Genomic DNA, 15,905 nt, shown 5'->3' with positions numbered 1-15,905 from the left:
CACTAGAGTTTTATGTTTTCCACATTGTATGTGGTTTTTGTACTTAACTAAATCTGTAGTTTTTTCCCCCAGTCATTCCCTGACCAGAAACATCTGCTTTGATGTTATACTCTGAGTCACTGACCAGAGGCCAGAAAGCCCTCCTACATCACAAAACTGGGCATGACACAGTTTGGAACATTCCTGGTGCGGCCTGCTAGAAGCAGTGTAACTAGGAATAGAAAAAAGGACAGAGGCGTTGACATCAAAGGGCCCAATCTCAACTCAAACACCTGCCATATACCTGTGTACACATCCTTTCGCTCTCACCTTAGTTTACCATTCAACTCTTCTGAGAAGTAAGCCACATATTCAAATATGTCACGTGCCAACTGTCTGTCCTTCTCTGGAAGTATTTCTAAAACAGCTAATACTTATTGAGCACTTACTGTGTGTTGGACTCTGAACTAAATAGTTTACATTACGGGTCTTCATCTGGACATTATGCCTGAGGTAAGTATTGTTCCCCCCTCCATCTTTATAGCCGAGGAAACTAAAGCCCAGAGAGGGTAGATAACTTGCCCATGGTCACACAGCTTGTGAAGTGTGATGCTGAGATTTCAGCCTGGCCTTGGCTGCTACAACACCTGCCCCTTCCAGAAAGAGCAGACATGTGAAAACGAGTTGATCCTCTGAACTTCGGGAACCTCGCCTGCCCGGTCAGCGTTCCTTGGTGCATACATAATGTGGTGTGAGTCTCTGGGCAGCCTTGGCTGAGCGCTCCTGGACAACCTTGGGCTGGGAAAGCTGGAAGAGTCCTCAGGGACTTCAGGGTTCTCTGAAGCACCAGGCCCCTAGCCCCATCCCTCAAGCAGGAGTTGGGGACACTGAGTATGTGGGACTCCAGCTATGCCCCCCTCACTGCCTCAGCCAGGGCAGCTGGCTCTGACGTGGGCTGGTATATATACTTTGTTTCTAGGCAAGATTTTGTTTGATGAAAGGATTTGCTACTAAGATGAAGACATTTAAAAACTACTCTCCTTTTTAAGTAAGGGAGGCATTGGGCCCAGAGAGGTTAAGCAACTTGCCCAGGGTCACCAGCTGTCCTCGGGAGCCCTAGGCAGAGCTATGACCTCTCCCCAGATTTCAGAGCAGGGGCCAGGCTGAGGGAGGGGTTGCAGCCCCCAGGAGCCCCTCAAGGTCAGTCATCCAGGCTGGTTCTGCCAGCTGGTCGCCAGTTTCTATGAAGATAACTATGTCTGAGGCTGGCTCCCTGAACCTCGTCTGACCACATCTATTCTGGGCTGCAGAGGCCTGACGGAGCACAATTTGATTCATAAATTACCCAGCTCAAGGTGTGTGTGATGGGCTCTCCTTCCCAGATCTGAAAGTCATTCACTCCTGGAACTTGCAGCACTTGAGGCCAGAGTGGAGGCAGCTGGGCACTGTGGATCTCAAAGCATGCAGAAAAAGTGGTAGGGAAGATGGGGCAGACTCAGTGAGCACGGCCCCGTGCCAGCCCCAAGTACCTCATCTCCTCATCTCCTCCCAGCAGCCCCAGGAGACAAAGTCTGTTACCTGTATTTGGCAGTTGAGGAAACTGAGGCTCAGAGTGAGGGCACTTGCCTGAAGTCATGTGGGTAGAAGAAGTGGAGCTAGGATTTGACCTCAGGGCTGTCTGATCACGTTTCTCCATGTGATCACTACATGACAAGGAATTGAACAGTTGGCATGGAGGAGAAGAGTGTGGAGATAGGATAGCACCAGGACACCTCATCCCACAGTGTGTACCTGCCCCGGCGCTGCACCCCATCTTGACCCACCTCTCCAGGCTCCCCTGTCTGACACGGCCCACTGCAGATGCCACCACCTGAGCCACCCTCCACGTAGACTTGATGTTCGTCTCTGTAAAGCGGTTTCAGATCCCGTATCTCCTAGAACCATAAGTAGCTTGTGAGCAGGACAATGAGGACACAGAGCCTCAGAAAGACTCCCCAGCCCACAGTGTGAATCCGGCCTCCTGACTTCATGGCTCTGTGAGTTCAGCTTCTCTATGCATGTGCTGGCTCCCATTAGACATGCTCCCTCCTTGCCCACGCCCCCGACCTGTGCCTGGAACAGAAAGGCTTAGTAGTATGGTAGGTGGTCTCTGGTGCCCCACTCTCCTGGGAGGCCCCCCTGGACCTGTTTTTCCCATGTTCTATTGCAGGATCCATGCTGAGGTGCTGGAGGAGAGGGTGATCTGGCCAGGATGACAGAGAGCACCCCCCCTCCCCACCCCCACACCCTGCCTCCTTCTCCTTGGGCATCTGGTCACTGTCCTCTTTGTTTTCTTAAGTGTCTCCCTTCCCCCGCCCCCTCCCCCTCGCCCACTCTCTGGGACAAGGCCTTTCAGATCATCAAATATCAAGCGCTTCTTATGCGAGGTCTGAGATGGCTTTATCGGAGCTTGTAAATCTCCCTGAGCCCTGACGTTCTCCTGAGTGCCAAACTCGGGTGAGTTATGTGGGCCAGAGCCAGGCCCAGCACCAGACAGAGCAGCGGCCCCCTGGGGAACACAGTGGACCGGTACACCTCGGCTCCCGTGGTTAGCTCCAGGAGGGCTACAGTTGAGAGGGGTGTGAGAGTCTGGGCCCACCTACCCCAGGCCCTGGAGGTAACCAGGCGCCAGTCGAGCAAGTGAGACTCCGAAGAACCTGTGGCCTGCTGCTTGGCTTCTCACCTTGTGTACCCCCTAGCCAGTCCCCAGGGTTCCCTGGCCCCACACAGGTGGACCAGAGCTGCCACTGGGGCCATTCAAGACCTAGAAGAGCCGGGTGCTCATCCAGCATGGCCCCTCAGTAGCCGTGAGTCCCTGGACCTGTCACTTCCCTGGCTGAGCTTTGTTTTCTTCATCCAATAAATAGGGCAGCAGTACTGACCTTTCAGGGAATTTTGAGACTCCAGTGAGCTCACACATGTGATAAGAGCCCCTCTGCTAGTGGGCACAAGCACCCATCTTCCCCTTCTTGAGGACAGCCTGGCATAGGGCAAAGCCTTGCAGACCTGAGTCTGGCAGCCTGGCCTTGAGTCTGGCTCCACCTTGCAGCGGGCAAGTCGCTTAATCGCTGTGCCTTGGTTATCTCACCTGTAAGATGGGGATAACAATAATTTGGGAATAATGATAACAATTCCCTGAGTGGAGAGTTGCCATGAAGAGCAATCGGCTGGTACAGGTGAAGGGCTTAGACCTGGCCAGCCACACGGACAGCCTGTAATAAATGGCCTCATTACTGCTTCTTGGCCATCACTCAGCCCGTGTGCTCACCGCTGACAGGTCTCCCTGCCTCCAGGGACTCCCCACAGCTGCCAGACAGAGTCCACAGTGCTTACCTGGCATTCCTGGCTCCCACCTGGCATCAGCTACTGCTGACACCTCTTCATGAGAATTATGCTGTTCCTGGCTCCCACCTCTGAAGTGTGTCCCCACACCGCCCTTTGCACAGGCTGGTCTCCCCAACAAAATGGCCCCCCCTCCCAGATGAAGGGACCCCTCCTGACCAGCCCCCCATGGGTGGCCCTCAACAGAGCTGGCCACTTTTTGGGTGCACGTCGTGCTACTTCTTCCGACCAATGCCATTAAGGAACCAATACCCACCCCTGCCACCACCTTACCCTCAGCCTCTCCAAAACCCTGCAGACGCTGATGGACCATGAACAACGTAGAAATGTTCCCGTGCTCAGAGGGTTTAAATTCAGCAAACCATCGTCAGTGATAGTGATCATCCAGAAAGGGGTAGATTACTCATTGTGACCAGTCTGTTTCCAGATAGCCCACACCTAGCACACAGAGACACATATCATCAAACTTCGGGGGGGGGGGTTTTTTTTTAATATGCATAACATTTAAAGGGACATCAAGTACATTTATAATGTGCAGTCACCTTCACTATCTAGTTCTAGAATTTTGGGGATTATTGCAGAGAACTTATATTAACCTTTAAAAGAAAGGAATTCAAATAATTCATAAAGTGATGTGTAACTTGAAAAAGACAGACGTTTGAGGCAAGGAGGCACAGTTCTCCACCTCAAGCCATCTTGCAAATTCCCTTTGGAGAAATTCTTTTGGTTGTAGAAGAAAGGTTTCTTGGGGAACGGGGTTAAGCATGGTGGCTGGTGATGTCCTGCTGTTTTGCATTGGGCAACATCTGAGAGTTTTGGTTGTCACAACCCAAAGGCAGTGTTCCCTGTGGCGAGGGGCGAGGGTTCTTCTAACCCTACAGCATGTCCCACCACAAAGAATTTTCCTGCCCAAACTATCGGTTTTGCTGAGGCTGAGAAACTTTTACATCACCACTTAGTGATCGTCTTCAACTTTTTAAAAAATTTATTTATTTATGCAAACAGAACTGGGGTAAGGCCAGAGGTGCAGGGGCAGTGAGAGGATTCACCAGAGACAGAGTGGGGAGCAGAACAGGCAGATTGCCAAAGTACATGGGGGTCACCTCCCAGGCCGGGGACCGAGCTCGCCACAACTCACACTGAAGCAGCTGTGTCTCGCTTCACAGTGCTGCACCCCAACCCACTGCGCCACCAGGGAAGGCCCCAATCTTCAACATTTTATTATCATTTCATTCCTTTTTTGCTGTACACATTTTAAAATAGCTATGTGTTATGGAATTGTGCTCTTGTGTGACTACTTTTAAAAAATCCTTGTCTCAAACGTTTATCTTTTCAGCCCACAAACTTGTGCAACATGACTTTCCATGAATCGTAGTGTAGACTGATTCCCTTTTATTGGTCCTGTTGGTAGCTCCCAGTTTTCTTTATCCAGCAGCGCCATGGGGAACATCCTGGCGGCTGTTATTTGTGGAGACATCCCTTGATAATTCTCTTTGGAGAAATGCCTTTGGTTGTAGAGTAAAGGTTGCTTGGGGAACGGGATCAGGCACAGTGGCATATACCAATCCTCGATCCTCGGCATAGGTGATGTCCTGCTGTTTTGCACGTAAGTGCCCTCTGAGGTCCAGGGGGACACCTGTCTGGGCTCCCTCTTCCCCAGGGAGCCCGGCATTGCTGTGGGTAACAGGGGCATGACTCGACCCTCAGCAACCCTAACATAATAGGTTTTACTATCCTTGGCTACTCGGGTTAATGTTTCACAAATTGGAGCCAGTTATTAGCAAATTAATCAGAGTCCAGTTTGCAGTCTTATTAGGAGAGGTAATCATTTGTTGGTTTAAGTGAGCTTGATGAAAACCGTCGTTCTGTGAAATGCCGGCAAGACAAGCAGACTACACTTCGCACCTACTTCAGGGACTCGGAGGTCCCCAACTGGACTGTAATAACTGTAATTACCTGAGACACGCGCAGTTCAGACAAACATTTCACGAGGGTGCGCCAGCAGGGCACGGTCACCCCTCTGCCCAGCCTTGGGGCAGCTCTGCTTTCTGACGTGTGACATTGTAAGTCACCCCTGTGCCATCGTCCAGGTTGCTGTTTACAGTGGCCTCAGGATGGCTCCCAGACATCTCTGTTTCAGTCCATTCCCTCATTCAAAAAGTATCTGTTGAACCTTTTCCTGGGTACTTGGGGAAACCAGGCCCCGCCCTCAGGCTCACTTATATTCCAGTGAAAGGGGATGGATAATAAGCAAACTGTTGAAAGAGAGGCTCAGAGAGTGGAACTGCTTTGAAAGGAAAAAATGAAAAAGGCTAATAGAGTAGAAGTGAGAGCCGGCAAGCGGGGTGATTAGGGAGGGCTTCTCAGTGGAGGTGACATTTGAGCCGAGACCTGAATATCGATGAGGCTCTCAGCAAAGACCTGCAGGGGGAAGCTTCTAGGTGGCGTCAGGAAGAAATTTGGGGAGGAGGGGCCTTAGGCATGTCAGCAAGCCCTCAGCCTGCATCTCCTGCCCTGGTTGAAAGCCAAGGTAACTCACACCCCTGCTGCCATATGGTGATCATGGAGCTGGTGAATGCAGGTGACACCCAGGACCTCAGCCCCTTTGTCAGCAGGCAGCTAAGTAACAATTTTTAATTCATAAGATATCTTGCCTAAAGCCCATATCTCAAACTAATTCTCAATTTTCATCATGCAGCGATCCATTCTACACCGAGCAGAATGATAATGCTGCACTAGACAATGATGGGGCCCGCAGGCCAGCCTGCCTCACCGGCCCAGGCCACACGGGCTGTGCACAGTGGTTGTTCAGTAAGCTGCCCCTTGGGGGGAGAAAGGAGAACCAGGGCGCCTCTGGGTAGGACGTGAACTCTTTAGCTTAATGAGAAGCGAGTGTAACTCGTTGGTCCAACAACCCCTGCCCGGGTGACAGTACCACTTATTTATTAAAGCCTCTAAGGGTGCCTTAGTTTCGATGTCTGTAAAATGGGGATAATAGCGCCTATCTCATTGTGGGGGGAGGGTGTCGTGAAAATTGAAAACGAAGTGCACGCAAAACACTTTGCACAGTGCCAGGCGCTTGCATCTTGGTTGTTGCAGGGAGCCCCTCACTGGTTCGGATGTGTAAGGTGTTGCCAAAAGGAGCTCACACAAGCAGTCTTAGGGAAGAGAGGTTTATTGGGCCAGTTGGGACCGGACTCCGAGGGAGGAGGGGCCGCCCCAGAGGAGTGCAGGGATTGAATTTATACCCAAGGGCTGTAGGGGGAGGAGGGTCAGAACTTGGAACAGCCAAGGCAGGATGCACAGACCCAAGGCCCAGGACCCTCGATCTGCACAACCAGGAATGTGAGCGGAGTCCTGTCGCCACGACATCTGCCTCTTCCTGGACACTGTCAGTACGCTGTAAGGTCAAGGGGCCCTTCTGGCCCCCCTGCACTGCCCGGGCTGCCTAACATTATGAAGTGGGTGACAGTTGGGGCTAACATGATCCGATCCTTCCGCTCAGAAGGAGGCATAGCAGGGAAAGGAGGGGTGGGGGTAAAAAACTGCACCTACTATGTGCTGCACGCCTCAGTAGGTTCTTGACATATGTGATCTCACCAGATCCTCACACTGCCCAATGAGGTGGGAGCTGTTACCCACACACTTTACGCTGAGGAGCTTGGTTCAAAGGAGTTAACAGTTTGCAGATCCCACAGCTGGTAAGTGCAAAGCTCCTCGGTCTTTGCGTCCTCCGGCCCGTTTATCACAGCAAGCGGTCCTCAGTTGGGTGCTGCTGTTATAGGCTGCAGGTCGGGACCGGGACTAGAAGAGAGACAACCGGGAAGGAGTGCAGATCCCAGTTGTGTTCCCTTCCCTGGGGAGCCCCTGACCCCAGACCTAGGGAGGATTTCGGGGGTATGGGGGGTGCTGTCATCTCCTCCAGCCTCCTGCCTCCATGCAGGGACCAGCCTGCATGGATGTTTGGGCCCAGGAGATTATGCGCACCCCACACACATGGCCCTTATGTCTTTCCTTTACCTCTGAGACCCACCACGGGGCCCAGAGTACACCCCCACTGAATGTGTGTGCTCACTGACACGGCCTAATCAATGCAAAGCCGGGGGGGGCAGTTGCAAAACTCAAGCCACCCAACAGACATGTAATGAACGTCTTTCTGGATTTCAAGGGGGGCAGAGACCTGAGTCCCAGTCCTCATCTTCAAGGTTGTGCTGGGTCTCTGGGGGTGAGAAGCCCACAGTACAGGGCAACTCTGACCCCTTTACCCCTGGTAGTAGGGGTCGAAGGAGTGGGACATAGCACAACCCCTAGGAGGGACTTCCTGGGGCCTGGACATGGAGGTGGGCTTTAGGAACGGGAAGGATCAAGGTGGAAGCAGTTGGTTTTCCTTTAACTCAGAGGACAGTGAGCTCTAGCAGAGCAGACAAAAGCAATTGAAAGTCATCAGCCTGTGTTCCCACACGCACCATCAGCCACTCGCTAAACTGCTTTTCACCCAGACCCAGCTCGTTGCGGGTCAAGATGCTGCCTGCTAGATAACAAGGGAACAAGATGTGGGAGTGATGAGATTTGGCAGGGCCCGGCGGGAGGGGTACCTGCTGAAGGGCCGTGGTCAACGAGGAGGTGGGGGCCTGTGCTCCTCCTTGCCCCCGCAGCCCAAGGGGAGCGCCTCTTGTCCTGCTCCCCAAGTCTGATCGCCAGCCCCCTCCTCTCCTCCCGTCTAGACTGCTCTCCCCTCTGCCTTCTCTGGCTGTGCCAGGGAGCCTCTGCTTGGCTCTACTGCGCCCTCTAGCTGCTGCTCGGCGTCTCTCCTGGGTTTTATTTACATCAACCTGGCAGCGGCTGAGGCACTTCAGTCCCTGCCTTGGAGTCTAGCAGCCTGACCTCTGGCGACATGCAAGAGCAACGCTAAGCCTTTGTTTCATCTTTCTCCTCCCGCTGTGTGACCCCCGCTCTCTCTTTGAGAATGCCCTCCTTTGCCGCCTGCAGGCACCTGCTGCTGTGCAGGTCACTACCTGCCTCGGACCACTGCCTGGCTGGCTGCTTGTTCCTGCCCACCCTCCCCCTCCCCCCAGCCCCAGATCTGCCCCCAAAGGCACCGTGCATGTTCCCCTTTGTGGTGACCATTCCTGCCTAGAGCCCTCTCCTGGTCCTCACAATAGCCCCCCTCTCCAGCATCTGGGACATTGCGACACGAGTATTCTGATACTACTTAAAGCAATCGTGGAAGAATTTTATCTAGAACTTTCCAAAATGTATACTGCTTGTTTGTTTGTTTTTAACTTCCAGCACTCTCTGTGAAGGCAGATGAGCTCCAATTTGACTTACTATGTTTTCTGGCTCCAAAGCATGGCAGGTAGAGAGTGGGAACAAACTTGCATGTAGCATAAAGCCTGCAGAGAGCAAGACAGGCTTAAAGCTGAAGTCCACAGTAGCCACTTAGCAGCCCTGTGACCTTGTGATGTAATGTCAAGGCTCCTGAGCCTGCATACTCACATAAAATGGGATATCTTCTTATCAAATAATTGTGAAGACTTTAAGTGATTGCAATTGTGCAGATAACTCAGTCCTGGCACCTGTAAGTGTGCCGTTAATAGCAGCTACTATTTTTTAATAAGCAGGGAAAGAAGGCTGTGAAGCCTCTTCTCTCACTTGATGGCATCCCATGGTTTGCAGACTTGGTTCCTATCCTGGCTTGCAAACCCGAAGAGGCCACCAAGCCTGGAGCTCTTGAAGGAAGCGGTTGCCCAGCCCCGTGTCACAGAGAACTAGCATGGCCAGTAATGACCTGCTGCTTCTCATACAGACATGTTGTCACAGTACCCAGAAGTTAGTGCACTAAAGGTGCAGCCCCCCCTTCACTCCAAGAACCCCTCGCCTGCCAGGTATATTCATATACATCTAGGGTAGCATCTGTCGAGCTGGGGGAGCAGCTGTCCTTCTGCTTAGTGGCAGGAGCGGAACAGGTGAAAAGCGTCCTCAGGGGGCCTTCCCCAGCCCCCCCCATTCCCATGGGACTTGGGTAAAGAATGGGAGACCAGAGGGCTGACAGGGTGGTGTCAGTTTCCAGGTTAGTGGAGGAACTTGACTTGGGGTTACCAAGCCCCCAGCCCTCCCCAACACCCCTAGGCAGAGGGTGGTAGAGGAAGTAGGGAGAGGAGCAAGGAAGCTGTGACCCACCCAAGGGGTCAGTGGCACAGAGGCAGAGCTCTGTGGCCCCAGGGCCTGAAGATTTGGTTCTCATTTCTAGCCCCAGAGCTGTAACTTGTAAACATGGGCCTTTGGTTGTGAGGCTTTCAGGGATGAGGCTCCCACTTGGGCAAACAGCTGAAGCTGTTTCCTCGGGTTGGGGTGGGCAGGGGTGAAGGAGGCGGGACCCAAGTGGTATCACCTTGGCAAAGTTCCGACAGCCAACCTGTGTCGAGAGCTTCCTGTGTGCCAGACTGTGTAGTAACTCACTGAAGCCTCACAGCAGCATTATGGGGTGGGTCCTACTGCTACCCCCATTTCGCAGACTAGGAAACTGAGGCCCACCGAAGTTAAGTAGTTTGACCAGCTAGTAACTTAAGAAAGTCAGGATCTGGACCCATGAAGTGTCTCCGCGGGGCATCATCTTAACCACTCTATTCCGTGTGGCTTTTCTTCAGGGCCTGTGCTGTGCAGGTCCTGAGATGGTAAAGCCTGCGATTATGTCACAAGCATCTGTCTCTGGTGTGAGACTAAAGGCACGATGACCTGTCTGCTTTTCTTCAGCACGTCAGATGCAGTAGGTGGTCAGTCTGAACCTGAGTGAGTGAGTGAATGAATCAGTCACTCAACAAGACCTGCCCTTGGCCCTGGCTGCTTAGGCTGCCTCCCACCCCTGCCCCTGCCCTGGGGAGCCTGCAACCCATGAGTGCTGAGGTTGCCATGGTGACGAGAGGACTATTAGAGCCCTTACTTGGGTGGCCTTGTCAGCTCCCTGGATGTAAGTCTTTCTGGCTATTGGGCCTGGGAGTTAGCGAGTTATAATTGGCAGGAGGCTAGAAGTTGAACCTCACACAGATATGTGAAAAAGAATGTGTGTGTGTGCGTGCGTGTGTGTGTTGGGGTGTGTTGGGGAGTTGGGATGTGCACTGTTTGGTGTGCACTTTCCTGCAGGTTCGTTGGAGAAGGTGCCTAGTGGGGGGTGAGGGGTGCTTTATGTGGGAGACAGACTCTGGGTTGGGGGTGGGCAGCATGGCCCTGAGTGTGATGAAGATGCTATGTGGGGAAACCCAATTGGGGTGCCAGGGTTGAGAACCCTACTTCCAAACCAAATCCAAAGCACCTCGTTCAGCAAGGGACTTCTAATTTGTGAATGATTTATAGAAAAAATCTTACTAAGACAAAACAGACTCACGATTAGCTAAACATTTGATAGTTTCCTGTATGGAGAAGGTTCGGTTTCTATGAAAATCTAGAACAATGGGATGCTGGTTGTGGAGCCTGGAGATGTGGGGCCCATTCCAGTGTGTGTTTAGTGGGGGACAGGTCTTGCCTCAGGAAGCCCAGCTCAGGGGAGCTTGGAGGATCCCCTAAGGGGACATGGGATGCCCCATGCTCCACTCCACCTCAGCCCTGATCACCCTGTCTTATGGATACCCCATTAGGGGCTGCTTACCCATCTAGAATGTATCCCTGGCACACTGTAGAGCTCCGTAATTGTTGAGTAGCTTAGCTAATGGTGAACAGATGAAAGCCGGCATGTCTTACTTCTCCGCAGCAAATATCTAGTTAAGGAAACTCCCATTCATGCATCTACATGGCTCCCTGACTCTCCACTACACACACAGCAGGAAGGTTCCCTGGGTCTCTCTATGGCCAGAGGGGGAAGCTTTAGACAAAGGGAAGGCTGGAGGGATGTCCCCTCCCTCGCCTGATCCTATGTCAGAGTCCCCAAGCCCACAGTCTGAGAGTGGCATGAGACTTTACCAGGCTTTGCAGCTATCACGAGCTCCTCCCTAGCCTAGGCCAGCCCTGCAATGGACAGGACGCACAGCAGACCTCGAGTCACCAGCCAGGCAGAAGTGGCCGGTTGTTGGCCAGCACAGGGTGGCTGACAACAGACATCTGTCCCAAAGTCTAATGTTAGAAAATCGTCTCCCCTCTACTTTCTCCCAAGTTAATCCGAGAGGTGCTATGAGTCCCTCCCTGGACACAGATTCCTTTGGATTGGGGGGAGGGGCAGAACAGGTGATGCAGGGGTTTCCATGGGTGATCCTGGTGTCCACCCATGGGTGTTGATAGCCTGGGCATTTGCACCCACCTGTGGAGTCCATGTCTCTCCATCCCCTTCCCCATCCCCCCTCACTCAAAACAGCACCTAGTGAATACATGCCCAGTACCTGGAGCTGTTCCAAGTCTGTATATATCCAGCAGGTCCTCAAACAATGTCTTGTTCAGTGTCACTTAGGTTTAATATTGATGAGGGAAAAAATCAATTCCCAATCAGGACTGTCTGTATAGATTTTGTCATCCTGATTGGGTCTGAGTGAGTTTGCCCCTAGTACTCTGGTCTCCTCCCACATCCCAAAGATGTCGTTCGCAGAGTTGAGGTTCATGGCGTGTCAAATGTCCCCATCTGGATGCGTGTGGGGCACAGGGGGGTGAGCCTTGTCATGGAAGGGCATCCTGTCAAGGGCCACTCCCCACTTATTGCCTGAGCTGCTGGGACAGGCTCCAGCCATCCTGGTCCTGTGCTGGAATAAGCAGGCAGGAAAATAAATGCTTGCATACAAGTGATTGATTAATATTACAAGTGTTTCAGGTCTTTATTTAAATGTTAGTGATGATTGTGTGGCCAGAAATATGCTGTAGGAACATAACTCTTGTTTATACCAACTACCCTACATTTAAATTGGTTTCATTATATGTTGTTTTGATTAAAGTCAAAGTTTCTGAGAACCTATCAATAATGTTAAGTGGTGTGTGTGTGTGTGTGTGTGTGTGTGTGTGTGTGTGTGTGTGTGAAGAGAGAGAGAGAGGGGAGAAGAAGAGAGCACTTGCTTAATTTTCATAACCCTATGAGGTAGGTCCATTATTATCTACACTTTACAGCTGGGGAAACCAAGACCAAGGGTGTTAGGTAAGTTGCCCAGGCCACACAACTGGCAAATGGTATAGGAAGCTGATGACACTTCCTCCATGAGGCTTTCTTCTTTTGAACTAACTATTCCACACGTATGAACAGCCTTGCCCTACTGTTAACTGAGATGCTGATTCTTGTAGGTCTTAAAGCTGCCAGCGCTTCAGAATCACAGTTACTGGCAAACTAAGGCCTGCTCTCCACTCCCGCCCCCATGCCAAGCACAGTGCCTCCTGGCCACCAAGTGGCCTGGCCAGGGGGCTGCTGACATATGAGTGAACATGTCAGGGAGTGCGTGTGTGCATAAACCAAGACATTGCTCACTGAGGAAGAGAGCAGAAGGGAATTGAGATTTTTTTTCAGGTGAATTCACAGCCTGCTGGAAAGAGCAGGGGTCCAGGCAAGCCTGGCCCAGGTGGGCTGGGAGAAGTTATCTTCAGAAACATGCTTGCCCAGTGTCCAGGACTGGTCAGGTTCTTTGGGGGATAGTCATGAAAGGGCCCCATCTTCAGGGCTGCTTAGGCTGGGTGGGAAGGTGACATGAAACACAGGAAGCAACCAGAGAACAGTGACTTTAACCAGTGAGGACTGCAGGGGTGAGCCGGCTGCTTTCCTGGAGGAGGAGGAGAGGAGGACTAGCACTGGGAGGAAGAGGGGCGCCCAAGAGAAGGAAGTGGACACTGAAAGATGAGGGAGCAGGAATAAACAGTGTGCTCTGGGAGACCTGAGGAGGCCAAAGTGGGGGCACAGGGCACCTGTAGGAACTCACTTAGAATGAAGTTGTTGGGGAGACAGGGTGAGGACAGAGAGGCCTCCATTTGAGATATGTCATTTGTGCAGGATTATTGCTAGTATGTTAACATGTCATTTTCATTTTAATAAGTACTTTTCTTAAAATTGAATTTTTTTTTTTATTTCATTTACCATAAAAGGAAACTTTGTATTTGTAACACTGTTGTGTAGAAAATTGGGATGGGATGGGATGGGGTGGGGTGGAAAGCAATAGAGTAGAGTAGAACAGAATAGAAAAGAAAAATGAGCACAAGGACAATAAAACAAAGGTGCCTTAGTCCCTTGGGATGGTAACACAGTACCAGAGACTGTTTGGCATATAAATGACAGAAATTTACTGCTCACACAAATCGATTGTTCTGGAGGTTTAGAGGTCCAAGACCAGCATGCCATGCCAGGATGGGGACCCCCTTCCCTGCTCCCAGAGGGCACCTTCTGGCTGTGCCCGCATGTGATGGAAGGGGCAAGGACACTCTGTTGGGTCTCTTTGAGAAGGAGCTAATTCCACTCTCAAGACCTGGGCACCTCCCAAAGGCCCACACCTCTACCGCCACAGTATTGGGAGTTAGTGTTTGAACACTGGGGTTCTGGGGGACACAGACATTCAGACTGTAACGTTTAAGGCTCCGAGTCCCGAGCCCATGCTGTGCTAAAACAAAAGACAAGTGCTGATGGAGTCACAGACGCGTTAGCACAAGCCACGAGCACGTGTTACCTTCATCAGAGAGGCCAGAAGACTGAAAGGTCATCTCTCCTGTGTGGCAGTGCTGTCCATGGCTGGGTCGTGGACTCTCAGTCCATTATCCCTTGGACCAACATCCATTTCTAAGTTCCTGATTAGGCTCTAATGCCCGACAAGGAACTGTGACTCCAGCCCCACATCACCCGCACTGGTTACGGCCACCCCTGGAGTCTCTCTCTCTTGCAGGGAATACCAACAGCATCTTTGCCCTGGACTACATCAGCGGGGCACTGACCCTGAATGGCCTTCTGGATCGGGAGAACCCCCTGTACAGCCATGGCTTCATCCTGACCGTGAAGGTGAGAGCCCGTGGTAGACACCACCATCCCAGCTGGGGGTGGGGAGGGGTGCCGGGCCAGTGTTGGCCTCCAGCAGTGTCCAGTGGGTGGCTCCCTGAGGCACATTACTTCTGTCTCCTCCTGAGCTGATTCCTGGGACTCCTACTTGGGACCCCATCAGGTAGAGACAGGGACCTTGCTGGACCTTCCTATTATTAATGGCCACACAGCCTGGGGACTTTTATACCCATTTCAGGGATGAGATGGTACATCATGGGTGTTCATCCCATGGTCCATACTCTTTTTTTTTTTTAATTAAAAAAAATATATTCACTATTTCATCCTTTATTTTTGTACAGTGTTTTTTTTTGTACAGAATTTCATGGTTTCCCTGTGAAATTCCACCACCGATTCATCTGTGCACCATCACCATAGTCCCTTGTGCGCTTCCCACCCTGTCCTGGGCTTTCCCCCTCCTCCCCCCCTACAGAATGTCTCTGATCTATAGTTACCTGATAATTTTGATTTTTACTTATTAGGCTCTAATGCCCGACAAGGATCCGTAGCTCCAGCCCCACATCACCAGCGCTGGTTCCACCCCACCCCACCCCCGATTCCTTATTTGGTTCCCTTATATTCCTCCTATAAGTGCGACCATTTGATATGTTTCTTTTTCTTTCTGGCTTATTTCGCTGAGCATAATCCCTTCAGCGCCATCCATGTTGCTGTGAAGGGCAGGGGTTTATCCTTTTTGATTACTGAATAATATTCCTTTGTGTAAATATACCACAACTTCTTGATCCAGTCATCTATTTTGGAGGCATCTGGGTTGTTTCTGTAGCTTACCTATTGTAAATTGTGCTGCAATAAACATAGGGGTGCAGGTATCCTTTTGAATTAATGGTTTTTGTCTTTTGGGTAGATTCTTAGGAGTGGAATTGCTGAATCATATGGAAGATCCATTTTTAGTAGTTTGAGGCAACTCCACACAGCTCTCCATGGCGGTTGGACCAAGGCCCATACTCTTATCCTACGATTCCAAGTTCTCTGTTGTTTCACTTCAGATTACTAAGTTTATACCCAGTTTCTGGGGGCTTCCCCCATTTCTAATTCTCATGGCTTCCCTGAAGCTTCTGTCTGGTTAGGAAACAGCAATGCAGAGTAAGAGAACAGAGTTGCTGGGGTCCCTCACCCCAGAAGATATGGTCGAATCACAGCTCCCAACTGCTGCCGGGATAGGCTACTCATGGCTGACTTTAATTAAAAGCAGTGACTTGCTGTGCCATTCCTGGGAACCCCATTCAGAGGGTACGGATCTACCTGGGCCACAAGGGTCCTTCCCAGCCCCAGCCACTGATTGAGTGAGGCAGTGCCTCAAAGCCTGAGGAAAGGGAACTCTGGGCAGACCTGCCATCAGTGCGAGGAGCACTGTCAGGCCCTCCCTGGCCCTTGACCTTGACTGCAGCAGCCATGGGTTATTAGCCTCACTCACCTGCTTGCTCCTTCATCTCCACCTGGCGTGCAGGCATGGGCCTGCTGAGAGCAGGAGACCATGCTAACACCACCTCCCTCCAGTGCCTCAGTATGGGCCCCTCTTAGCCTTCCCTCCAGTCTCTGCTTCCTTCCT

The 15,905-nt window shown here is 51.6% G+C and overlaps 1 protein-coding gene across 1 annotated transcript in view; it reads left to right on the top strand.

The window, feature by feature from the left end:
• CDH23 (cadherin-related 23) overlaps positions 1 to 15,905 on the top strand; it is a 330,906-nt gene that overhangs the window by 146,740 nt on the left and 168,261 nt on the right. The window contains exon 9 of the mRNA XM_004681069.2: positions 14,187 to 14,299. Coding sequence (XP_004681126.1) covers positions 14,187 to 14,299 — 113 coding nt within the window. The remainder of the gene's footprint in view (positions 1 to 14,186; positions 14,300 to 15,905) is intronic.

Source organism: Condylura cristata, unplaced genomic scaffold, assembly GCF_000260355.1.
Source record: "Condylura cristata isolate star-nosed mole 26May11 unplaced genomic scaffold, ConCri1.0 scaffold00011, whole genome shotgun sequence".
Taxonomy (NCBI): Eukaryota; Metazoa; Chordata; class Mammalia; order Eulipotyphla; family Talpidae; genus Condylura; species Condylura cristata.
This window is presented reverse-complemented; position numbering and strand designations above follow the sequence as displayed.